This window comes from Centroberyx gerrardi, chromosome 4 (assembly GCF_048128805.1).
Source record: "Centroberyx gerrardi isolate f3 chromosome 4, fCenGer3.hap1.cur.20231027, whole genome shotgun sequence".
Lineage (NCBI taxonomy): Eukaryota > Metazoa > Chordata > Actinopteri > Beryciformes > Berycidae > Centroberyx > Centroberyx gerrardi.
In genome coordinates this window covers 23,675,952-23,702,736 of record NC_136000.1, presented here as the reverse complement: position 1 = coordinate 23,702,736, position 26,785 = coordinate 23,675,952, and the positions used below count along the sequence as shown (strand labels likewise).

General features: G+C 45.1%; 1 protein-coding gene across 1 annotated transcript in view; it reads right to left on the bottom strand.

The window, feature by feature from the left end:
* Positions 1–26,785, bottom strand: part of cecr2 (CECR2 histone acetyl-lysine reader) — a 37,204-nt gene that overhangs the window by 6,669 nt on the left and 3,750 nt on the right. Inside the window, exons 2-12 of the mRNA XM_071896844.2 lie at positions 11,316–11,410; positions 9,116–9,299; positions 8,023–8,150; positions 7,692–7,775; positions 6,746–6,810; positions 5,565–5,725; positions 2,558–2,650; positions 1,576–1,726; positions 431–560; positions 280–317; positions 65–156 (exon numbers count right to left, since the gene is read on the bottom strand). Coding sequence (XP_071752945.2) covers positions 65–156; positions 280–317; positions 431–560; positions 1,576–1,726; positions 2,558–2,650; positions 5,565–5,725; positions 6,746–6,810; positions 7,692–7,775; positions 8,023–8,150; positions 9,116–9,299; positions 11,316–11,410 — 1,221 coding nt within the window. The remainder of the gene's footprint in view (positions 1–64; positions 157–279; positions 318–430; positions 561–1,575; positions 1,727–2,557; positions 2,651–5,564; positions 5,726–6,745; positions 6,811–7,691; positions 7,776–8,022; positions 8,151–9,115; positions 9,300–11,315; positions 11,411–26,785) is intronic.

Below are 26,785 nucleotides of genomic sequence, written 5' to 3'. Positions count from 1 at the left end.
TTAGTGTAAACAATCTTAACTGCTATTATGTGTGGGCCATTCTTTTCTCCGAGGGTATTTGTACCTGAATTATTTCATGGTAATTGGGGGCATAGGAATCATCCACAGGCTCCATGAAAGGCCAAGAATCTTTATGGGCTTTCAGGGCCTCCAACACTGGAGAACAGAGATCAGATTCAGTTAAGAATGGAGAAAGTCATACAGCTTCAGATAAAGCACACAACAGCTTTCAGTAATCATTTAATAAACTGTATATACACAAGTGACAGAACACCATACCTTTGTACAAAGCAGTATAGTCGTCATCAATTTCATAGCTGCAAATTGAAACAGAAAATATGTTAAAAACTAATCAACCATTGGGGGAGAGACAGTCAAGTAGAAAGCAATATCTGAAAGTCAATAACGGAGAATAGGTAGGGCCTCTTACAATTGTTTAGTTCTGCGTGCTCTGCGGATGGGTGAATGAGGCTCTAGATTCAGGAGTTCGGGTGGCAGGTCTTTTCCCTGAGACAGCAACCAGGCCCTCTCCTCCCGCAGCTTCCGCCTCTTCGCTCGCTCTGAGAGAGAAGGATGAACAGAGGGGGCAATTAGATACACAAACAATAAAAAAAACATCAATCTCAAGTGGCTGGAGGCAAACAAGTGTTTTAATTGCCATTACAGGCTCTTGAGTTACAGTTTAAAGTGCACTCGCTGCCCATTCTGGCCATGCGCTGTTAGCAGAGTCAATAAAAACTAGGCCTTCACCATCAGAGACAGCGGCACCTCAGATCAGTAGAAAGAGAACGATTCATCAGCCATCTTTTCTTAGGCACAGTTGATCAAAAGACTGAGAACAGAACAGAGAGAGAGTGCATATATATCGCTGCTTTATCTTTTAACATGAAAGGCAGAGAGGCCTGCCAGCCCCCTGCCGTGTGGATTAAAGATGTTTGAGGGAGGATTCCACATATGCAATCCTCCCAGAGAGCAGGCCAGGTCCTGCTGTTCATCTATAATACATTAATGAGGCTCCTCCACTGAAGCACAATCAGCAGTTCATTAACCCCTGACAGATGACATCAGAGGGAGGGAGAAAAGGAGAAGGGATCCTGTGATTAAAGGCCCTGAACATTCCCTCTCACAGCCCCCATGTACTATACATAAATCACAAGGCAGTGAGTGCTGCTACGCTACTGCAGATTTTTCAGCGGTGAAGAGCCATACCACAGCACTGGAGATGTGAAAGTCTGTGTATATGGGGTGCCCTTCAAAATCCATTCTGCCCTTGATGCCTGAGCTGGAAGAAGTGTACTAAGGCCCCCTACCTGCTGCTGACAGAGTGCTGATGAAAGAATGTGAAATGATTGCAACTCCTTTCATTGCTGTTTGACTTTTGGCACTATGCTCCATTTTACTTTATCACTTTTCCGCGTACAGTAATGTAGCGGGCTAATAAGTGTGTGAGCTTGCTGCAGTGCCGACCCCAGGGATATTAATGAGGTCTGAAAATGTGGGTCCCCTTCGGCATGGAGTAGGCTGCCATCAGCTGTCTATATGTACTCCATCTATCTATCCGTCCATCAATCTTACCCTCCACAGCCTTGATCCTCTCCATCTCTTCTCTCTCCCGTTCCTCCTGCAGAAGCCGCTCCTCTTCTCGTCGCTGCTCGGCCAGCAGGACCTGCCTATCCAGCTCCTCATCTTTCTTCTTCTCCACCTCTGCTATGGCCTTCAGATTGTCCTGGATATATACACACAAGCCCATCAGTTTACTGGGTCTCATGGAAGGAAGGTCCCTCATGAATATAACAAGGGACAGATAGCTTATCCTATGAATAATCCCATGAATACACACATGGAGAATGTACACACACACACTAGTGTTGTAACAATACCAAAATTTTTGGCTTAAAAGGTACAGTTATAACCCATTTACTTCTGTCTACATGTAGTTTACATTTCCCCCAGTCATTTAGCAATGCATTCTTATGTAATAAGATTTCTTAGCAATCACTAGTTTTTTCTTGTTTTTTTTGGAAATTAACTGCTGTTCTAGCTAACAAAGACGGCTGAAATATAAAGACATGGATGAGACAATAAAGTTTGCGAGGCATCATGTTTCTACGGGATTATTTCCTGCCGGAGACTTCCATTTCCATTTTCTCCCTGTTGGTGTCAGGTGATTGACAGTAAGCAGAGCGTAATATAATATGTGCACTGATATGAAAACACAATGCAAGCACAATGAAACAACGATAAAAAAAAACTCTGACAAAACCAAATTAAGGCTTCATGTTTACAATGATGGGTTATCTAACTCAGGTAATTTTCAAGTCCGTGGAAGTTGTTTCTCATACTGTACAAAAATGAATGGCAGTAAATGGCTTCTTCTGAATGGAGGAAAATTAGTAAAATGGGACCAGTATTATCCATGAAAGGTGAAACACTTAGCATAGACCCCTTTCACAAACATAGTTACTTCAGTGCTATACCTGTACTCTGTGACACTAACACAAATATGTGTGCATGCACACACACGCGCACACACATATACACACGCGCACACACACACCTCCTCCTCCTCTTGGTTCACGTGTTTCTCAGAGAGCCGTTCTGAGATGCGGACTGGGGTAGGGTCCAGCAGCTTCTGTTTCTGCTCCTTCTCCTGTAGAGGAGACAAAGACACACAAAAGTTAAGCTCTCATATTCACACTTGTAAAAGATACACACTCACACACAGACAAGCCAACACATAGACAGGCCCTGGGGAGTCCTGTGCTCTTATGGAGGAGCAGTGAGGATTGAGAGGTCACAGGCTCTGCTCTCCCATCCCCCAAGTCACCCTCTCTCCTCTGCCTCTCCTGCCTCCATCCCCCCACCTTTCCCTAGGCAGCCAAGCTAAACTAGTCAAACAAATCAAATCCGCTGTGCTCCCCATGGCTCCACTAATCATATGTAATGATTAGCACTAGAAAGGAAGTGGAGGTGGGGGTGTTAAGGGTGTACTGTCCTGTTTGACCATTGCATTACAGAGTGATATGGATGCATAAACCTGGACCTTTTAAGCAGGATCTCTTTCCTTTGTTTGAATCCACATCAGTGGTATAATAGTGATCTAGAGATAGCACACAGTAAAAGAGAGACACCACAACCAGCAGAAAGCTCTAAGCAGATCCCTTAAAAGCCTGTCTATATCAGGGACTGGCCTCTGCAGCTCATGTCAGAGCCCATCAGTGGAGCAGGACTGTGAATAACTGTCAGCCCAGCGCTGCCAACAGCACTGGGAGGTGTCACAGCCAGGCTTCTGGCTAGCAACAAAACAACTATGGGAACCCAAAAAAAATGCATTAGGAGGTGTATGAAGTGTGTGTTGACATGTAGGTGAGGAGGTAAGAGGAGGAAGGAAGAGGTAGGTGGGAAGGGAGAGAGAGATGATAAAGAGTGAAAGAGTAAGACAAAAGGAAAGAGAGAAAGAAAGAAAGATGCTCGTGGCCTGTCACAGCCAAAGTGCTGAATGAGCTACAGTAACCCTCCACACCTCCTCTACCCCCACTCCATCTCTGCCTAGTCTCAATGCAAAGCACCAGCGTGTCCTGGGGCTCCACTACTCCTCCCTGCATTACCAACAGCACTTAAACCCCCCCCCACACACACACACACACACACACACACACACAAGATGGAGTGCCTCTGGTGTCACCACTTAGAGAGGTCGAGAGAATCCTGCCGTGCACCAGGGCTGTCAATCAAGAGGCTCCATCCTGCCTCAAGGTGAGCTCCCGCCTGCTGTCAGCGGCCAATGAAATGGCTGGTGACAGCAGCCTAGGACGCGTGGAGTGAAGGACTTGAGAGACTGCACATATGTGTGTATGACATACATATATGCGAGCTCCACATAAACACGTGTAAATATAAGATAATCATAAGGTTTATAAAGCTACTCTGAGATGCTAATGTTTTGAGATGCTTTCATTGTACCGTCCCATAGTGCATTTATGGCGATGACACAATGCAATGAAATTTATTTGCATATGAAGAGAGGATTATGGGAGTGCATGTGTGAAAAGCCTTCCTTTTATTAATTAGATACTGCTAAAAGAACAGTCAGTCTAACATGTATTTGTCTCTCAAAAACCACCGCGCTGTGGCTACTGCACAGTGATTTAAAAAAAAAAAAAAAAAAAAAAGACTCTAGGATGCATCCAGCTGGACATGGGGAGCTACTTGCATTACAGAGAACCACCAGAGTCCTATACTGATATTCTGTACTGAAAGTAACTATACACAGTTGGCCTGTTTGGATGCGGTATGGAAATCTCTGAGTATGAGTAGTTACAGCTGAGCGTAGAGTCAATGAAGGACAAGACCACATTCATCCGCTGACCATTAGTGAGTGACCCCTGTGCTGACACCTGACTGCCAGCAGGATTCTTCCTTTCACCGCTGATGATGGAAATGGGCTGAGAAGGTTTCTATAGCAACACAGTCAGTGTTGGTTACATAGGACCAGAGGGGAAAGTAGCCCACTTTATACAAGCAGGTAGGCTAGGGATGGGGAACTACGCTAGGCTTGACTAGCTGTAGCATTGTAACACTAAAGATAGTTAGTTTAAAACAAAATTCCATTCTAAAAGTTAGAATAATCCTTAAGGAAAACTGAGTGGGCAGTGTTGGCTTTGACAGGTGACTTGCTCTGAACAGGTCTAACAGGGTGTCTAAAATATCCCCCTGAGCTACTAGAGAGTAATTTCCAAGAGGATAATGATGGACAAATGAGCATGGCCCGAGGCATGGCTAAGCCCCAAGTCTGAGCAGCTGGTTATAGCAGGTTACTACCAAGCTAGCGTGAGAGCACAGTTCTCTGCTCCAGTTTACAGACAGTCAGGTTCAGGTTCAAGGCCTGGGGCCAACTTCATTACCAAGCTGGTGTTCAGCATTGAGGGCAAGCACAGACCAGCTTCCCTTCACTCCACCTGTCCTGCAGCTGGCCCAGCGAGGGCCTCCAGGACCACCAAAACAACTCCTGGAGGAAGCTACTGATCTATGCCAGAACATGAAAGCAGCAGAATGGATGTTGGGCTGAATCTTAAAAGTCTGTCCTTGATTTTTTGCTTCACCTCCCTCCTCCCCTCCTTTCTACACTGACTTCCCAAAAAAAACGCTTTACATGAAAAGGTCTGAGGGTCCCTCCCTGAAGACTTTGAATTCTCCTCCACTGCCTTTTGAGTAAGAGGCGAGTAAGAGCACCGCATGGAAGGGAAAGAATGAGAAATTACAACTTCATGACTTGTGTCCCATGTCGCATACCTGCGCTCTTCTGTCAGTCTCCACTATATACTGCCTAATACTGAGTGCAGAATGTAATAAAAAATCTAAAAATAAAAAAGGGGCCAGGGGGCAGTGGTAAATCCACCTGTATGTCAAGCCCCAGGTCTTCCCCTAACTTATTACTCTGCAATACCCTTTGAGAATCAGGCAAGAAGAAAAGACAAAAGGGAGATTTTTCTGGAGGCAGAGAAGAGGGAACTTCATGAGCTGCTGTAATGAGGACTAATGGTATTGTCTCTTTGGTATCTGACCTTGTGCTCAATCATGCTGCTGATCTCAGGCAGGAAGTTCTGGCTGATGATGCGGTAGAGGTGGCGGTCCTGTGGGGAGGTTTTGTCCTTGATGCTCTCTGCCAGACTGACCCACTGTTCCTCTGTATCACACACAAGGGACCAGCTGCCTCGCTCACGGTCTGGTAGAAGCAAAAGGGGAGAGACAAGAACATTCAAGACATCAGTTTATTGATTCTGAGGAAGATGTGTATGCTTGGTTAAACTGCTCATCTTAAAAAGGTTAAATTCCTGGTAGGAAATTAAATGAAGCACCGATACATTGTTTCATCATCCTAATTAACATAAAAATAAACAAGTGAAAAATAGCTTAGTGCTAGTTTCAAGCTTGCCACCTGTTTTGTCTGTGAAGCTGACCACTATAACAGCATAAAGTATCAAACCCAAGTATATCAATTGTACATTCAAATTTTGTCCCCAACATCTAGGCTAAGCGGATGACATCACACAAATGACAAAAATCAAGAAGCCCCAAGGCAACCTGCTTAGGCCTATAAATGATTTCAGTCTCAGAGGGGTGAATTTTAAAGTGCTTGACATCCACATTGCACACACCCCAAAAAAAAGCATCAACAATCTCACTCTGTCTCTCTCTTGCACACACTCAGACACACACAAACACACAGCTCCCATTGAATGTCTCTCCACAGTTATTTCAAGCCTAACTTAAAATAGGAAGATGCACACAACATAACATGGCTGTACGTTATGGGAGCAAGATAAGTGACATGAATTAATTTATAGCAAATTTGAGTAAGCACATAAACTCTTGTTTCTCGCCGCAACACACTTACATTGAGCTGAAAACAGCTACTCGCTTGTACCCAAAAAGCTCTAGTCAGAGGCAAAGCAGCAATTAGCCAACCTCTCCACTTAGCCTAAGCTGCTAAAGTTAAATTAATTGGATGGACGTTAAGACAAGGAATAAACTGTGTTCAAACTGGGAACGCCGAAGACCGGACATCTTGAAAGTAGGCTCAGTTATTTCTCTGTTTTGTTTTTTCTGCCCCCCCCCAAAAAAGGCTGTCCTACACCAAACCCAACACATAGATGTCACTATATGGGGCTCGCTTAAAAATATATGCTTGAGGAAAGATTTAATTGCTGAGAAGTGGTTCATGAGGTTCAGGAGCTCCTTTCACCTGTGCCAGAGGAAGAGTGCAAGCCATCCAGTCCATTCTTTGTCTTCACTTCACTTTCCACCTCACTGAAAGACAAAAAGAGTCAGACCTTTAGGCTTTCCAAAACATCACTACAAAGACCAAAACTGATGAAAACAAGCTGAAGATGCAACAGTTCTGATCTAAGAAATAGGATTCCTGTACATTTTAATAATTAAAATGACTTTTCATGACTGTTGGATGTGGGAATAGAAGATTAGACCCTTGTGAATGTACAATTTATTGCTACTGTGAAAATAGATGACCGTGACCTTCGTTCTCACTCAGTGTACAGTACAAACTGGCTAAGATGTCTGCTTTATCTTGGATATTAAGGTGATAGCACTGATTTCCTAACAGTGTGTCAATTTTGGATAGGAAAACCACATACATGACCACGCCATCACATCCATGACATTTACCAGGACCAATATTCCTCTAAGTCTCTATTTTAGCTACTTTTTTCCCCTGAAGAGCTGATTTAAATGTAATGGGTCTATACATGTTGTCAGTAAATGGTTGAGGAATATGCGGACAAGAAATGTATAATTAACCAGCTATCACTACCAGTAAGCTAGAAGTCATTGGACACTTGACTGACTGCAAAAGAAATGATGACTTTTCCAAAACTTGCACATTTATCATTTCCAGATCTTTTCCAAGCTTGGGAAACAATATTTTCAACTTCCATTACTTTTCTATATTATCCATGACTGCACAAACCCTGACTGAAATCTAGGCACTTGCAGACCAAATGAGAACAAATGGCAGTTGCTGTGACAATTTAGGCATACTGTATATTCTTATGACGCAACCAGCATGTCTGTGCACCATATGTGCAACTACCACACGCCTGCATCTCTCTGGACGAGGCTGTGTTGATAAGCTGTGGGCTCTGAAAAACTCAAAGAGCAGCTGTTTTTTTCACCTTTGCTGAATGTCCTCTAATTTTTTCTTCTTTGGTGGTCTTCCCCTTTTCCTTTTCTCTGGCGGTTTGACCTCAAGGGTTTCACTGTAGGAAAGACAATGATAGAAAAGAAAAAAAACTTTAAAATTACAGGCCTTTAACAAGGTAACTACCAATGGGAGGACCTCAGTAATTAACCTTTAACAGGGCTGTAAACAAGTGTCAAATTTATACCACAATTACACACTTACCACGCATACCGATTTACCTTAGAAAACATGACCAGTAACAAACATACATGCATGATACAGTGGATTGAGAAACACAATACATGGTGCACAGTGTTATTTACCTGAGCCTCTCTGCTTTTCTCTTGACAGGCTCCTCTTTGTACATGCGAGTGCCATAAAAATACCAGTAGAGGGCTCCATTCCCATCCTGCCCCAGGGGTTCCACCCGCAGGCTGTCTGCATCCAGGCCCTGGGGGGGGGGGGGGTTTAATAAGTCCAGATGACATCAATCACCATATATATCAATTAACATTAATTACCAACTTAGATAGCGGGAGCTGCAAGAGCTCATGGAAGCAAACATTACATAGCTGTACTCACATATTAGACTATGTTCCTAAATCATGTCAGCCTCATCGGGTGATGTCATTCAGTCCTTTGAACCTAGCCCCCAGTGTATCATGCACTGGCATGAAGCATTTCCAGTGTCTTGTTGAGTGCATTCATAAATTCAACTTGATGCGCCATTAGAAAAAAACAACACTCTAATCTCATGTTCTCAGGGGGATTTATGAACTGATTCACACGGCTAATATGAGGAAGGGAAGGTAAAACTGTCAAATTATTGTCAGTCACACCTTTGCTCATTAGCAAACTTACTTAGTCCAAAAAGTTATTTTTGTCATGTGTAACGGCAGCTGGCTGGTTAGATTGCTAGCATTTGATTACCACTGTAAGCATTTGAGAACTCCACTACACCTCCTCCTCCTCCTCAGCCTAGAGTAAAACACTCCAAGATGGTTACTCTGATTATATTAATGGAAATTCTGACAGTGCTGACCAGTTTGATGCCAGAGTGCGCTCTGGTGCTCTTAGTGCCAATTTATTAACACTCTCACTTTACACTAAGGGACTGGTATTTAAAAAAGTCATGATTTCAAATCAGGAACCTCTCGTCTACATTGTATGCACACTATCTATTATAACTACTGTAAAAGTAATAATGAATGAAAGAAGTAGCGTCTTTGCTCAGGACCAACTCATGCTACTGTAAGCAGTCACATCTCTCTTAATCACATCCATATCTGCACTGGTGTTAGTGTAATACCAAATCTTTGGACCTCAGTACCAGTACCCGCAACCCAGAGCTGTATGGCTTTGATTCTAATTCAGTTATGACAAAAAATACAAAAACTCAAAACTGGGTATGTGTACCTTGAGCAGATCAAAGACATCAGCAGCATCCAGACGGTAGTCACAGAGCCGGTGCAGCAGCTCCACCTGAGTGCGAGGAGGGAGCTCCTCGAAGGGGCCCTGTCGGAGAGGGTTGGGCTTCCCTTCCTCCAATTCCCAGCGGTAGTTGATGATGTCGTCCAGGTAACTGCTAAACGCCTGGGGGCTACAGGGGAGAGAACAGAGCGAGGGAGATTTATTAGTTCCATATGTCATTCAAGACCCTGTAAATGTTCATTGTTAAACTGTCAGATAATTACATCTTCAAAACCAGATGAGATGTCAAAACAATAAAAATGTTGACTGGTTATTTGGTCATACTTGCAACAGACAAGCCAAAGGAAGTATAGTGATTAGTTAAAGCTGCAATGCATTTGAATCCTTTATCTTAAATTCATTACTGTAGCACTAAATTTTTCCATTGCTTTCCATTTACTTCCTCTTTCCACTGAGTCAAAATGTCAAAAGGAACATAGGTTCTGTATTGAATGCAAATTAAGATAGTTAAAACCCCCGATTAGACGCCGATTTGACAAACAAACAACAACACAGAAAACCATCCTGATACAATCCATTTTATTTTCGGTCCACTGAGATCTGTCAATATGGATAAATGCAACTCATTCACTTGCAAATGCCATTCTGAAAAAGCGCACTTTGTAAAGCCAACACACCATGTCTCAATATCAACTGGCTCGCTATTGTAATACATAGCTTAGGAGAAAAACAATTCAAACCACCGCAGTGGCTGTAGAGACAGAGGGGGTGGGGTTGAAAAAGAATAGTTTCTTTGAATGTGAGATGTTTCTGCTGGGTTTGTATCATTGCTACGAGTGGGAGCTAGCAAATAAATGTTGGTTCTGGTTCAGATCTGGCCGATTAATCTGCACCTTTCAGTTCCTGCTTAGATGAACAGACACAAGGGCTTGGGGCAGGGGTTAGCATCTACGCAACAGCACAGAGAAAAGAGGGAGAGGGAAAAAAAATGGCTTATCTTGAAAGAGCAGTGTGCACTTTTCACACAGCTGCAGGCTCCCCCCTCCTCACTACCCCATCTCTCTCCTCCTTTCTGTCCCTCGTTCTCTCCAACATCCTCCCTCCCTCCCTTCCCCCGCTCCGGCGGAGCGTTTAACGCGTGCGGATGAAAAGGGCAGCTCTGTGAAAGGCCAGTGCCGAGCAGCCACCCCCAGGATGCCAGCGCCTGTCCAGTCCAATAAAGCAGGTTGTCCTCCTGTTACCGGCTGCCTGGGTGGAGAAACTGGATCATTCCTGTCTCTCTGCTTACCAGTTCACTGGTGCCACTATGCTGCTTGCTCATGATGGACAGGAGTAAGAAGAGCAGAGAAGGGGAGGCCCCATGAGAGATGAAACACCTCCTTGGATCTGAATAACAACCTCTGCTCCCCACTCACTTTCTCCAATCATTTTATCACACAGAGGAGAAAAGTTCCAGTGGCTGTGCTGCTTTTTTTTTTCACATTTCCTGATAGTAGTAATGCATGATTTCACCATGCAACCTTAATCACCACATGCTGAGCAAAATGTGACTCCTCAATGAGTCATTAACGCACATGACTCAAGACTTCCTGAACAGAGCGTGTGCAGGCCTATGAAGGCTCCTGGGTGCTATGACTAGGTTGAAGTAAATGGCAAGACGGGTCCTATCTTGGGAAAGATCTAAATGAAAAAGGGCAATCATACAATCTGTGCCTTCAGTGTGCCTTCAAGACTTGCCAGTGACAGTTCAGTTAGCCAGCACCTCACCTAAGCCTCCTCCATTCATTGTTCTATTTTTGGAAAGGTTAAGAACTAGATCTAGGCCTGTGTAACCTAGTTGACCCACACTGGTCAGTGCAATATTACAGCTGGATTTAAGCCATGTAACAGCAGAATGTGGGCCTCCTTGCACATATTCCGCTATTCATTCTCCTTCACGATGTGTGGTAGCCCAAAAAATTCCTAGCCAAATTAATATTTCTTTTTTACATGGCACTCTAACCAAGCCATGACACTGCCATATTATTTTTTCAGTAGTTCTTTGATAGAGGTGAGCATATGTAAAGCAAAAGGGGCAAGGGAACTATGTAAGGCTACAGACACTTCGGGACACCAGAATGACTAGATTTAACCTGCAGAATGCTGAGACTCAAATGGATTGGGCTTTGTAGCTTTGACTACTTACGTGATGTCATTGCGCTGGTAGCATCCCTGCAGCAGACAGGCGATGAGGTCACCCAGGAAGTCCAAGTCCTGCTCCGACAGGGCTTTCTCCAGCTCCTGCTCACACACCACACACCACACACAGGGGGAGACAGCAGAGGGAAAGGTCAGACAATACTCAGGTGGAGAGCTCTGCAGGTAGTTTTGCCGACAGTAGATCAGATTTAAAGAGCTGCGTACAACATTTTATGGAACTTAATCACAGCTCAGCATCCAGTTGATTCACACAATGATATGTACTGGTGACTGGGAATAAACCAGCTGGGAACTATGAGAGTTAAAGGGTTTCAGAAGTCAGGATGACCCTTTCAATGAGAGAGCAGCTCTATAAGCAAAACACAGTTTATGTGAGGATGTCTGAACTATTAAACTATTGTCAGGGCCAATGTGAAAGAAAACAATGGCAATATCTCAGCTCTAAAGTGATGCATGAAACGAAACAGACATTGTAGCAGTGAATTCAGATTAACACAAATGGGCTATAAGTGGGCTTGTAAAGCTTGAGGTTGGTGTCAGTGTGAGGTAGACTGGCAAAGGTAGCCAGCAGGAGGGATGAATGGAATTTGCAAGTTGTCTGACGAGGGCTCCTTGGTTTGCCCGTGGTTGTTTGGCTGGAGCCGAGGTTCAAGTTCAGCCCTGACCCCTCTCCTGCCTGGCATTGTGTGTTTGCCATTGAGGTTTTATGAAGCGGCAGTAACCGGCAGAGCAAACTCTAAAGGCCTGAAAGCACCAAGGAAAGACGACAGGCAGCAGGGGCCTAGAGCCACAACACAGCCATGCCCCCTCCTCTCCTCCGCTGACCAACCAAGCCACAGCACCCCACACCGCTTCCCAGCATGCACTACTCTCCCCAAAGATACCCAAAGGCTCTGGGGTAGAAAAGGAGGGGAGGAGAAAAGAGAGGGAGCAGGAGGCTGAGAGGGCAGAAATGCAAATGCAAAGTGCTCCATCAGCCAAGTGTCCATTTCACTTAAAGCCCCCTTTCCCAGAATGCAAAGCAGCCCTTCAGGCTGAAGACCAACCAGACCCTCTTGAGAGAAAGAACATGCCTGCCTGCAGCTGACCACTCCCTACCCCTCCTGGTCCTCTCTCGAACAACAGAACTGACCTCTCTCTCCGTCTGGCTCTCTCTTTCACACGCAGTCGCACTAGTCTTATGAAATCCCCTCCTCCCCACTTCTAGAAGAAAAAAAAATGTCTGACAGTCCAAAATTAACTCAAGGACAAGGAGGCCCGTTTTTATTGTGCACTCACTCCCCTCAGTCTGCCTCTCTCTAGAGGAACCTGGGTGAGTTCAGGGGTCACCAAAGGTTAGCATACACACCTCCCGGCCATGGAGAAGGACGGAAGCCAGGAGCCAACAAGTCAGCACGATGAAAAGCAGGAGGGGAGGGAGGGAGGGAAAGGAGGTAGAGAAAGAAGTTGAAAAACAGGATAAGATGAATGTTTCTGCTTGGGGTTGGAAAAGAAAAGAGGAGAGTGGGGGGAAAAAACCTCAAGATAGCTCGCTCCTGCTTCGTCAAGCCGCAAGAGAAACATACCAGAGGAGCTAGTTTGGAGATAGGAGATAAGAATCAGTTAAGTCCTATTACTCAAAGAGAGCACGGTTCATTAAGCTTCATGAGCACATTTTAATGACCAATTTAAAAGGCTATTGATCAATCTGCTCACAGTGGCAAATGAGACCGATTCTAATGGATCTTAAGAATAATTCAATAAGAGGAGACTTGGAGGGGGAAGCTCACTTTAACAGCAGGACCGCAATAAGTGCTGGGGTTAGTGGATCGGTGTGTATGAGTCAGAGAGATACGTGAAGAGGGAAGCAAAGCTTAAACAACAAAGAGACTGAGTGAAGGTTTAAAAGGTTGCTCAAGCTAGCAGCACCTGTGTCAGGGCTTGTTCACAATGCGTAGGTCATCCAGCTGGAGAGCTCTGCCTTACCCATGAGCACTATCAGTAGAGGACAGAAGGACAGTGTGTGTATGTGTGTAACGCATGTGCGCGAGAGATCCCGAGAGATCCTGTGTCACGCTCCCTTCCACTTCCTGGTCCCCTGTCAGGCAGCCTTTGGGCCGGAGAGAGCCCATCCATCAGAGACGAACTGCACTTTGATCACACTTTGAAAAACCTGGGGGCCAGGGCCGGGGGAAGAACTGAGAGCTGAGCGCAGCACAGCAGAGTGGAGAGCTTGCCACAGCCAAGCTGAGCAGAGCAGCCCCTGGATTAACACCACCCTGCTCCACCTTTGAAGTGCCACTCGGCAGCTCAGATGGCAGAGGGAAGGGGAATTAATGTGGTGTGCGTGCCCTTTCTTCAGCCATCCATCCAGCCGGCCAATCCCTCTGTGGCCTGGCGCTAACAAACACTCGGCTTGATTGGGGGCTGTGAGGGACGCTCCGCTGCAGCTGGAAATCTCCTACAGGAACCTCTCCCCCTTACGCTTACACACACACACACACACACACACACACACACACACACACACACACACACACACACACACACACACACACACACACACACACACACACACACACACACACACACACACACACACACACACACACACACACACACCCCCCAAAAGTTGCAGGATGAAATCGGTTCACAACAGCAGGTACGCACACACACAGCACTGTTGCGCATCAATGCTGGAGGAGATGTAGGCTACAGCTTAATGGTGTGTTGCTGAAGTGGTTAGTAGAGCATCAATCCCTTTTTCAAACATGTGAAAATGAAATGCAATATATAGGCATAGTTTGCATAGCAAGATAGTTGGCTAGTACCAGCTAAAGTTAGTAGCCATCCCTCAATCTGGTTGTTTAGCCTTCTGGCTCGCTAGCTAGTCGTGACTTGTGATAGCATAGCATCCACATGCTGCTTCCTATGCATTGTGTTTGAAAATACAGCTGTTACCATGTTGGCAGGTTCCTTTCAGTGTGGCTTTATTATCTATGTTCTCTAAATTAATTTGCATTGTGGATATAGTCTTTTTATGTGGATTTATGCCCCCTAAACCCCCCCACCCCTTTGGGTGAAGCAGACAAGATTTAGCTCTTTTTCAAGAAAAGTGGCAGCAGTGTAGAAGCTAGTGTAGAAGTGAGTGAATAAGTGAGTGTCATTTTCAATAACCATAACAGCACAAATAATTGATATGAAAATCTCTAAATAAATATACAGTATTTACCCTAATATAAAGTGGGAGATTACTGAGCTACAAAAACTGATTTAGTGAAGTTTTAAAATAATCCCCCCAAAGTCTTTGAATATATATGTCAAATTGCAGAAAACTGCGTCATTATTTTCTTTTTTTTTCTGGGGAAGGACCCCCATGCCTCCCGCTCTAATTGTGCACCCCCAGAATTTTGGCTTGCATGACGCCCCTGCACACACACACACACACACACACACACACACAAATAGGAGAGATCAAACTAATACACAGCAAGGACACAACCCACAACCTTTGGCAAACACTCTACAAGAGACAAAAACACACCCACATTCATGCATTACCCACATTCATTCTCCAACATCATACACGTGACTCAACAGAATAAAGAATCTATAGCTTAGTACTTCGGCTGCTTCACATTAATGATCAATGGGACTCACAAGGCCCTAGATAAGAGCTGGATAAGCGATAAGCTGTAAAGAGTACAAATCATAGAGCAAGGCTGTTAGATTTATCACCAAGGTACTACAATGAACAAAGCAGGCTATTTCGCACTCACACTCAGAGGGACAAAGATTGGAGGGTGAGTCAAGGATTAGTCAAAAGGTGTGTCATCACCACAGCCCCTCGGTATGCTTGCCTGCCTTGCAACCAGCAATTCACCCTAAAGGCATTTTGCCACTTCTCTCACCTTCACTCCCCTGCCGTTTCTCTCTCTGTCTTTCTCTTCTTATTCCTCCCCTCCACACCATTTTTCTCCCCCTATCCTGCCCAGTGGCTATGATGTGGCACCACAAGCTGAGAGTCGAAGGCCTCTGAGGCATTCTATTATTCCCTTGACAACACCCCCGCTCCGCTCCCCACCACCACTCTTTTCCCCTCTCTCTTCCTTATCTCTCCTCTCCCCCTACGCATTCTCCCCACTTCTGCCAGCCAGTTGTTGCTAGGCCGTAGCCGAGGACAGCCCAAACTCTTCGTCAGTAGGGGAGAATGTGAGTGGCAGCATTTCTCACAGAATTATTTTGTGGCAAGGTGGAAAGATCACAGAAACTGCATCTAGACTGCACATATTTGAAATTCTCCAGTGAAAACAATACAACTTGAATTGTTTGAGGCAAGGGTGCCCCTGTCCAGCCCATTTATTCAATGGCAGGGAAAACCACGGTGAGAGGTAACACCTGAGGTGTAAATTTGGCTTGCCACTTGTCCCCTTCACTTTCTCACTCACTCCTGCCAATCCCCTATTATGTAGTATGCCGAGGGTAGGAGAGGCTGAGGAAAGGGCAGGCTAACTGGAAAGGAGAATGTACGCACTGATACCTCCCAAGGTATCATTGTGGCTTCTTTCCCCGCCTCCTCCTCTCCACTCGGTCACACCGGCAGACAAACACTATGCTGCAGTATGTAGAGGATAGGGCAGGCCAACTGTGTGAGAGGAGCATGTTCGAGCTGGTGCCTCAGGAGTCATTGTGGCTTTACAACTGGAGGTCATAAGCAGATTCCTGGCGTTCTGACTCACTTGACCAGAACCTTAATCTGGGACATGAGCATATTATGAGTCTGTCTGTCTCTCTCTCTCTCTCTCTCTCTCTCACACACAAATTGTACTATTAGGCTACTACACAGACCATGAAAATCAGGGCAGCGGAAAGAGCATGGAGGTAGGCCTCGCCAACTCTGGTTTTCACAGCGACAAAGCCATAGGATTCATGCGTCAAGTGAAAAACACGCATAACAAAATTGGCTAATTCAACAAAGACAGCTTCCCTGCCGCATGTGCTCAATCAGCAGATGTAAGCAAGCACAAAGCACGTAGGTTATAGTAACCTAGAGTACATCTGCACAATGAACAGGTAAAACAAGGGACATCTTTGATGTCTGTCTTTGATGCCTCGTATCCTCTCATCTTGACCTGAAACGCATCAAGGGTGGGAGGTGTCAAGAGGAAGAAACCTTTTGTCTTTGAGGAGGTATCAAGACGTGAGGAATTAAAAAAAGAGACATCAAGGCAAGCCTGATTCTCAACACAGCAACACAGCCAACAGATTTCAGGGCACAACAGACCATGTGCATTTGAAGATAAAAATGAAATGCGCCCTAGCTTTTTTCAGTGGACACTTGTGGCCCCAGCATGTGTCCTAATCCATATCTGCGGAGAGAGAGAAAAACAGATAAAGTGTGTGTGTGTCTGGCAGATGCTTGCAGTGGGTATGAGACAGAGAGACAGAGAGAGAGGTTGTGATAAGAAATGCAGCAGGGTTTGTATCAGCAGCTCCACAGCTGTGGTAGACCCAGAGAGCCAGTGGTTGGGCCTCTCTGCCTAGCCTCACAGCAGACACTTTCCATGCCACTGCCGTTAACAGCTCCTCCGGGGTCTATTTCACCAGCAGTTGGAGGACGTGTGGAAGGCTGGCTGGAGGGGGGGAGGGGAGGCCTGTTTGTTGTGTGAAGGCTCCTCTCTTCCTCTCCTTTGCTTCTTTCTTTTTTTCTTCCTCCCCCACTCTCCTCCCACTCTCAGCTCACACATGGCTCCTCCAGGAGCCATCATCTGACAACACCCCCCACCCCCACACATAACCACCTCCTGCCACATGACAAACATGCACACACAGCCGTAACACCACAGGAAAACGCCCTCGCATCCTCAGGATGTACCATTCATCTGATCATCGGAGGAAAGCATCAATGCCTTTGAGTTGCTGCCAGCCAGACCTTACTGAAGCACCAAAACAAGAACTTGTTGGCCATCAGGGGAAAAAACCCCAGATTTGCCTGACTACTCACTCCTCCTTTATAGCCTGCCTATTCTAGACAGGATGAAAAGATCTGTCCTCCACACCTTACTGCCTTAGGTAGCTTTTTGACACACTCAAATAGTTATGTCCTCCATGCTAACTGGCAGGCACGGTCACCATTTGCTCATGAAAACGTGTGAACAGGAAGAACAACCACAAATCTCATAAAAATCAGCTGCACTATCTATACTATGTGAGAGAGGAAAAACAAAAGCATCACACTAAAAATAGCCCCTATGCTGATTAAACTGTAAACTGAGTTTCAACTTCCAGCTGAGTTTTATTATAGTCTCAATGTCAGGGCCAGGTGGGACAGGTGGCTGGGCCGTGGGAATGGGTAGAGGAGGGGAGACAGATCCTTCCTGAGCCAAGATCTCTCAAGACAGACTGAGAGACCCTTTGCCATGGCCTAGCTAGCCGAATGTGTGGGTGAGGATCATTAAGCACAGGAGATGGGAGGCCACCCAGTGCAGCAGCGCCTCTCATACCTCCACTCCCGGACCCGCACAGGCGGCAAGAGGTAAACACATCATCAACTTCCTCATAGAAACTAGAGTTTCCTGCTTCAGCTGACATCCCAGTGGTCTCTCATTTCTCACATTGTATACACGCCCACACACACACACACACACACACACACAAATGGATCGTTAACATTTAGCCTGCTGGCCCTGAGGAGAGAAAAATAGTCCCTGACCAATGTGGTTGGAGACGGCAGAGGGAGGGAGCCTTGAGATGGGGAAAACAACATGAGGCAGATGGTGTGCAGCCTTGGAGGAAGACAAACATGAGGAGCAACTGCAACTAGACAAGACAGTAGGTAGTAAAGTAGGTAGAAAGTAGGTAGTAGTAGTAGTAGCAAAAGTGGAATATATAGTTTAGAATGAATTAGATGAATGAATTAGAATTGTGACATGAAAAGTGGCACATTTAAAATACAAGCACACTTTGCAAAATGTAAACAAAATTTCGGAGACACTCCTCAGTGCTGAAGACATCCTCAATATTGCGTTAGCAACTTTGTAACCGTCACTTACTGAAAAGTGAGCAGGTAAAGCAGAAGACCAACTTGTGGAATTTGTCATGCTAGTAGCAAATCCCCACAGAAATTACATTGAGACGCTTGGTACAAGCAGATAACACACTAAAGAATATTTTGGGTTCAAAAGCAAGCCTCTGTTTCTGTTACAATCAATGCATATGAGTCGTTTTTGAAACTTGGAAGAAAAATGTTAGAATCATGATTTAAAACGGGAGAATGAGTTTGCTTTCCAATACCATCACAACAGAAATATTTGGGCAAAAACAGAAATATTTCTCTATTACCCCTGTTTTTGGATAAATGAGGTGACATGCTTGTTTTGGTATCCGGTGCATATTGATGAAATTGAATGTGCATAATAATTAAAACTATTATTTGACTCAATTTTATTATGAGTAACTGAAATCTAAATAGAGGATGCCAATGACATCAGCATTACTTTTCACAAGATATATACCAAATATGTTTAATGTGTAGTCAATAAAATGGTTTATGTGCTGACAAAGCAAGGTTCTGAATTAAATGTTAAATTAATATTGTTTAATGTGGTAGGCCTAGAGCTGATTGCAATTGAACTGAATGAATTGAAACATCTAGCTACTCACTACTATTTTAAAAATATTTAAAAAGCCCAATAAGCTTCCAGTGCCTCTCTCTTTTACAGCTTAGAGTGTAAAGTGTATGGAGTGTTTCAAGTATTTTTATCTTTAGAAATAATCCCATATAGTGTAATTCAGAGTAACCACACTCCAGTCAGGCAGGATTTTTCCAGTAGATTTGGTTTTCTTGAGCTGAGCATAAAACAAATCTCCATTGAAGAATCCCCTTCAATGGAAAGCAGTTTTAAACACTTTCCATCTTTTGGTTAAAACCTTTTTGGATTTATTTCATTGTCATGCTTGGATTATTGAGTTGCTATCTATAGAAAAGCCCAAATATGACATAATCTAGTAAGACTTTTATTTCGTAGTTAAAACACATTTGTCTAAATCATACAATACTTATTTATAATCTACTGTATGCCAAGCATCAAATAATATGAAAATTCATCACTTATTCTGAATGGCACTGAGGAGAAATCAAGAAATTTCGAAATAAATAACAACTTAATACATAACATTCTAAAGAAGATAAAAATGCATTTTAGGCTGTCTTTTACTAATCCCATTCTTGGATTCTTATTTATCATTGACTCATTTCACAAACAAGAAATATGGAAAATGAGAATTTTAGTTTTGGTTGGCACCCCACACACCTTGAGTGATGGTGGTGTGTGTCTCTAGAATGTCTTCAAAAGACGCAGGTGTAGATCACTTCATATTCCCAAATTACAGTGTCATAGGTCCAAAAAGCAACAGGTGAGCTTTGTATATAGCCTATAAACAGTAGCACTGGCGAATATTTTGAATATTAAAAAAGTGAAAAGGGATACTTAGGGGGGTAAACTTAGGCGATTCATCGCTGAAAGGCACCGGCATACTCAGCGACAAATCAAGTGTCCTCTTCCTCCTGACAGCTGTTCCATCAACTCAAAAGTTGATCTAACAAAATAACTGGCGTCAAGAAATGAGAACAGAGCCATTTGCGTGCCAGCCGGGAGTCTTTGTTTCAGCCTGTGGCCGACTACAATCCGTCTAGTCAGCCAAGTGTGTGCCAGTCTACACCCCCCTAAAGCCTCACAGACCCACACACCCGCCTCCTCTACGTCCCCTTGCCCCAGGTCCCACACGTCTCACTAGCCTGTGTCTCTCCAACAACCAGCAACCCCCCCACCCACTCACACACATACACACAACTTAAAGTTTGAAACTCTGGGGGTGACATTCCCGTTGGTAACGACACTCCTTCCCTCCTCCCTCCATCCTTCTTTCTCTCTCCCCTATCTGTTTTCTACAGGGGCAAACAGCAACAAGCTCCAGAATAAATCTCCCTCGTTATTACCTCCTCTCACTGTGATGTTGCATCACACACACACACTCACACAAACAAACACACACACACATATACACACCCGCACACACATGCACACACACACACACACACACACCAGAAAACACTGTTTCCAGGCAGGCTAAACACACATATCAACCAGCAACTCTTGAGCTTTCGAGGGGTCCCACTGGATGAGACCTGATTTGGTGAAGTTCTCACTTGTCTCACTTGCTCTTTCTCCCTCTACTCCTCCCTGCTTCACAACCAGCCCCAATAACACATTTGAGAGGCAGGCCTCACCGTCCTTGGGGGAACAGAGTGAGCGAGGGAGGAGAGATGGAGAGAGCAACACTGGAGGGAGGCCGCCCCAGACTGGAGACAGAGAGAGGGAGCCATGGGGAGCTGCAACAATGGAGCTGGCTGAAACAAACCCCAGTGTACGTGCCCCTCTACCTCCCCCTCTGCGCACACACTCCCCATGTGAAACCATCTGATGCATGTACTGCTGCTCTCACTTGTCAATCACAACTGGGGGAGGGGGAGCCGCCTCTTACAATGCAGTACGCTTGTTAAAGACAGACAGCACATGCGAGGGGGGTAAGAATGTGTGTGTGTGTGTGTATTAATAAAGGCAGGGTTCTTGATCCTCGAGGGGTAATCACAGAGTGTGAAAAAAAGGGTTCAAGGCTTTATGTGAAGGCCGACGTAGAAAAAAAAAATGTCAGAGGTTGCTGTCTGTGAGGCAGTAAGAGGAGATGAGCTGGGGATGTGTCAGTGGGTGGGAGAGAAGGAAGGGAAGGGAAAGGGGAATGCGAGGGATGAGAGAACAGTGCAGATCTGAGATGAGAAAACTCTGGCAGGCAGTATTGAGCTGACATAAGATAAAACCAATGCTATCTGATGAAAGGATCATTGTTGCTGTGTGGGGGGGGTCTATTCTCCTCCCCAGGCTTGACAAAGGAGCCAAGCAGGGCAGGGTTAAAAAGTAAAGATGTTCGCGATGAAAGTCGCTGAGCACTGATCCCTTTCAAGGCTCGCAGCTCTCACTGGCCGAAACATGGCCTGCTGACCCATCTCTCATTGATAGCGCAGATCCTGCAGCCAACACTCACTTCCTACTAAAATCCCTAAATTCCTGCCTCTGCCTGCTTTTCTGGAGATACCCTCCCACACATCAGCACCACAACCACCCCCGGAGATCTCACTTCAAAGCCCTCTAATTGAGGCCAGACTGGCAATACACTTTTAAGTGACTGCTATCTGCAGTTATAATCCACAGAAACTGGGAATCAGCAAGAGTCCGTCTGTCTGAAGTTGGGCCATCATGGAGCAACACTTAAAACCTAGATCCCTTTCCCCCCCTTTAATCCATTTGCTTTCTAGACAACAGAAACAAGGACGTGCTCACAGGCAGCTTGCTCTCGCTTATTTACCAGATCTAATAGGACTAAATCTTCTTTTACAATCACACGGGGGGCTTTGGGAAGAATAGGAGCCCCCCTCCCAGACGGGCTGCAGCAGCAGCAGCCAGCACCCAGTCAGAGCGGAGCGCCTCCACCCTCCAGGGGGAAGGGAAAGAAAGAGCCACCATCTGGGGTTTAGTCATGGTGATGCCAGGGCTGGGGCTCGGGGAGAGGGAGACTGCTGGGGCTCGGGAAGGGGATGGGGTAGAGGGCCAAGCCTGGAGCTGGGGTTGGTGTTGGGGATGGGGTAGAGGGACGACTGACAGCAATGGGGATGGGGCTGGGAGACCGGGGCAGAGGTAGACAGAGAGGCTAGTCCTTAGAGAGAGGTGCCAGGCATAAGATTGGAGGAGAGAGAAGGTGATGTAGATGGAGCTGGGGCAGCAGATGTGATGCAGGAGTTTGGCAGGTAATGAGTGAGATGCAAGAATAAAAGTTTGCTGTGATCTTTAAAGTTCAGATTGAGGTGGAGGAACAGAGTGCTAGAGTTGCAGAGAAGTTAAAGGGTAACTTCGGTATTTTTTAACCTGGACCCTATTTTCCCATCTTTTTGTGTCTAAGTGACTAAAGGGGACAACAATTTTTGAAATTGGTCCAGTATTGAGCGAGATCGCTTAAGCCGGCAGCCGCGAAACGGGCTGCAATGTAATCCGACGGGGCAAATCGCACCGTCAATGTATGTCCACTAAAAGTGCTTGTTTTTGCCACTGACAGGCTCAGATTGTTATTTTAAGTGTCTGACAACATTATGGAAAGGACCCTACAGAGAAATGAAACGTTTTTCTTTACCTTTCGCTTGATCTGGTATGTGTGTAACCAAGTCTCGCAAGAGTTGAGTTGTTGCAGGAAGTTACACACAGACCGGATCAAGCGAAAGGTAAAGAAAAACATTTCATTTCTCTGTAGGGTCCTTACAATCTGAGCCTGTCAGTGGCAAAAACAAGCACTTTTAGTGGACGTACATTGACGGTGCGATTTGCCCCGTCGGATTACACTGCAGCCCGTGTCGCGGCTGCCGGCTGAAGCAATCTCGCTCAATACTGGACCAATTTCAAAAATTGTTGTCCCCTTTAGTCACTTAGACACAAAAAGATGGGAAAATAGGGTCCAGGTTGAAAAATACCGAAGTTACCCTTTAATGGAGGAATGAATAGGTGGCAGCCTATCAACCACTGTAATAGACTGTACAGTAAAATCCATGTAGGCTGGCGATTAGAAATGTCTCGAGAGAATAAGTCTAATATAATAAAAAGATAAGGGGTCTAGCCCTGTCAGCATAGACTAGCGTTGTCACTATAACCAATATTTTGATAATACTTTGATACTAAACTTAAGTGCCATTTCAACATTACCTCCAGAGCATGTGCAGATGGTACGTAGATTGCAATAGTTTAAAGAATAAGGAGGATCAGAAGGGACAGAGCGGCAGTCTGGCTCTTGACAGTGGAACGCAATTCAACTCAATGGAGTCAAACAGCTGAATACATCGCAAAAGTGTCAATCAGTCTACCACATGTTGAACTGAATCCAAGTCCACCTAAATTAGTTAAAGTTCGAGTTATTCATATTGATGTGAAGTTATTGTGCTATCCAACTGGTGCTTTTGGTTAAAATAAACCACAGTGGTTGATCTGTGACATTGCTTGATAGTTTTTCTTGTTTGCTGTGATATGTTAGAGGTATTGAATTTTTAGATACTAAACTTAATATTGGTATCAAAGTAAAAAGTATGGTATTGTGACAATACTAATATAGACACAAGCTTCCCCAGCAGCAGCAACAGCAGCAGCCAACTTCCCCTCTTCTCCCTGCATCCCACAGGAGCGCTGGCTAGCTTTATCAGCCCACTGTTAGAGGATAACCCCGATGTAATTCTATTTTTTTCCTGTCACCATTATTGCCCATGGGGAGTCTAAAACATTTATGTATTTGCCACAGTCAGAAGCTAATACTGTCTGTTCCACTGCAGGTTTGCTGTACCTCGTGGAGGTCATAGGCTCCCATCGTTTTGAAGGAGACATTAAAAACAGCTTGCAGAGACATATTGCTGCCTTGACTAACATAGGCTAATACTTTATATATAATAACTTTTTTCCCGTGTGCTACTGTGCCACTTGGGTAGCTCTGCTTCAGTTTTTTTTTTACATCTCTTGCAGCAACTGGTGCAGTAGCTAGAAAAATAAGCTTACGGTCAAGAGGTAAAGATGCTAGAAGAAGAAGAAGAAGAAGAAAGAAGCTAGAAGTGGAATAGCCCACTATAGCCTGCCTGAGTAGGGGCCATTACTCAAGGTTGAAATAATTTTTACTGCAACAAAAAGCTGGTGTTTTTCAATGACTAAACTTCTTTAATGAAAAATAAGTTTCTGTTTACTCTATTCTTGTCTTTTGTGCGGTGCTCTGGCTGCTGGGGCCTAAGGCCACATCCACACTAATACGTTTTCGTTTTAAAACGAAAACGATCTCCGTCCACACGAGCGTTTCAGAAATAATCTCCGTCCATACTAACACGCCTGAAAACGCATATCACATGACCATTCACGTACACTGGGCATGCGCGTGCCGGTGTAAACAGGAAGCAGATTGTCTACTCTGCGGTTGGTTGCTTAGTTGCAGAAAATACTACGGAGGAAGAACAGCAATGGCGAAAAGTACGACCAGAGATTTCTTTGCTTGGACCGACGACGAGGTTGAACTGTTACTGAAAGTAACACACAAGTATAAGGCGGTCAAGGTGGACGTTGTGACTGATAAGACCCAATCAGGAAGCGAACGTGGGTGTCTGCGTCATCGTTTTCAAAAGTCTCAGTTTCCGCCCGTCCAGACTAAAACGCAATCCTGGAGTTTTCGAACTACAACGGGGTCAGCAGCGTTTTCAAAAGTCTCCGTTTTAGGGGTCCGAAAACAGTAGTAATGTGGACGCTAGGCATAAACGTAGCAAAAGTTATGCGTTTTAAAACTAAAACGTATTAGTGTGGATGTGGCCTAAGGCAGTCACCTGCCTTTGCCTAATAGTAAGACCGCCCCTGCTAACAAGGTGAAAAATCATTTTTCATTTCACTGTGACATTACGGCAGAGTACAAGACAAATACGCTCAGTGACACCTTCACATTAAATTCTGGCAGAATGGAACAACTTTTGATACAATTACAACTGCAATGATTGTAGCCTTATAAAGTCATGTTAGGAAAAAACATAATAGACATGCTGTTCAAATGATGGATTACGTTACGCAGCAGTATGTCTCTCTGAGCTGTTTTTAATGTATTTTTGAAAACAATGAACAACAAGGAACCCATGACTTGTAGGAGGTCATGGCAAACCTGCAATAGAGCAGACAGTAGTAGTTCCTGACTCTGTGGAGGCTGAAGCCAATGCGGTGCTTCAGCATCGCCCTACATGTGTCCATCTGTGCAAACCAGACTAATTTCATTTCTGCAGCAAGTACACTCCCAACTTTAATCGATTCAACCTCAAAAGAAAATTAGTTCAATTAGTACCCGCTTCCCATCCCTCTTTGCCCATCGCGAGTTTCACAATAAACGTCCCCAAGAACTCCCAACATAGATGGCATTGGACAGATGATGAAGATATATGGAATAAAGGCATGACAACGCACCAAATAGGCTACCAGCAGAGAACAGTGTGGGAGGGTGACAGGAACTTTGGCTGGCACCAATGTAGCACCTGGGGGGGGGCTGGCAGTCCTTGGCTAGAAGGGCTGTGCCTGGCAATGAAGGACACATCATTGAGGATCCAGCAACAGAGGCCTGGAGCGTCTGGAGGCTGTGGGATTTCAGGGATCATTTCACAGCCACATAGCCAGGAAATCAAGCATACTCCACGGAGACAAAAAGCCGGGCTCGGGTGGGGGGGGTGGACAACCGGACAGCCATGTTGACCCTGGGCCTCCTTCCTGCAGATCACAGCCAGTCTCTCTTGTACTCGCATGTGCTCTCCCTTCCTCATTCACTCTCCATCTCTGGGACACTTCTCTCCCCTTCCCTCCCACTCATTCTTTCTTTTTTGTCCATCCCTCCATTCTACACACACACACACACACACACTCCTTTCCCAGCTCTCTGCCTGCTGCCTGGGGAAAGTGGAAACCAGCGACAGTGAAGTGTATCAACACAGGAACAATGTGCAAGGAGTTGTTTTGTAAGACTTGCCAATGAGATGGGGGGGAAAAAAACCTCCATTATCACTGACCAGAACCGTAGAAAGAAGAGAGCTGCTCCAACAACGCCACAGCAGCACCTTCAGACTGGATCACTGAGTTTGTTAATATCTAGCCTGGTAGCAGTTTCACAAGGTACAAAAGTTCTGTTCTCAAAAGTGGCATTCACTACAAAAGTCCTTTATGAGAAAAGGGATCGGGTTTTTGTCCAGTCAGCAACTGTCACAGTAGTTAGTGAGCCGTCTCCTCCATCCGGAGTTCTCCTTACCCACTGATCTTTGTGGCCTACATGCAGGGCAGGACATATGACCCATGTAGGGACCCTTAGCTTGCACAGTAAAAGAAAAAAACTGTTAACTGGTAAAACATACTGTAAGTGAAAACTTTACTGCAATTAACTAGGTCTCATTGTTTTCTCTGTAATAATACAGACAACTAGACGTCAGACTAGACGCTCAGTCGACAACTGAAACTAATGTTGTGGAGGTATGCATCCCCAGGCCCTTCTGACTCATCTGCCAATGCTGACACCAGAGGACAAAACCAGAATAGAAGATTAACAAGGGGATACAAATGTGACATGCACAGTTGACTGAGGCACTCAGCAGCCACAGCATTGACCCCTGCTGTCCATTAGGACAGGGTGACAGAGGCTACAACACAACACAGGACAGCAGCAGCCAATATAAGAGTCTGTGTCCACAAGGAAGGACTGATGGAATGTCAGGGAATGTTGACACTGAGAACCAGACTCGACTGAAATCACTCGACGCCCCCACTCTGTCATGACCAATGACAGCCACTTCCTGCCCCCACCTCCTCCCCCTTTCCACCCCTGAATCTTAGG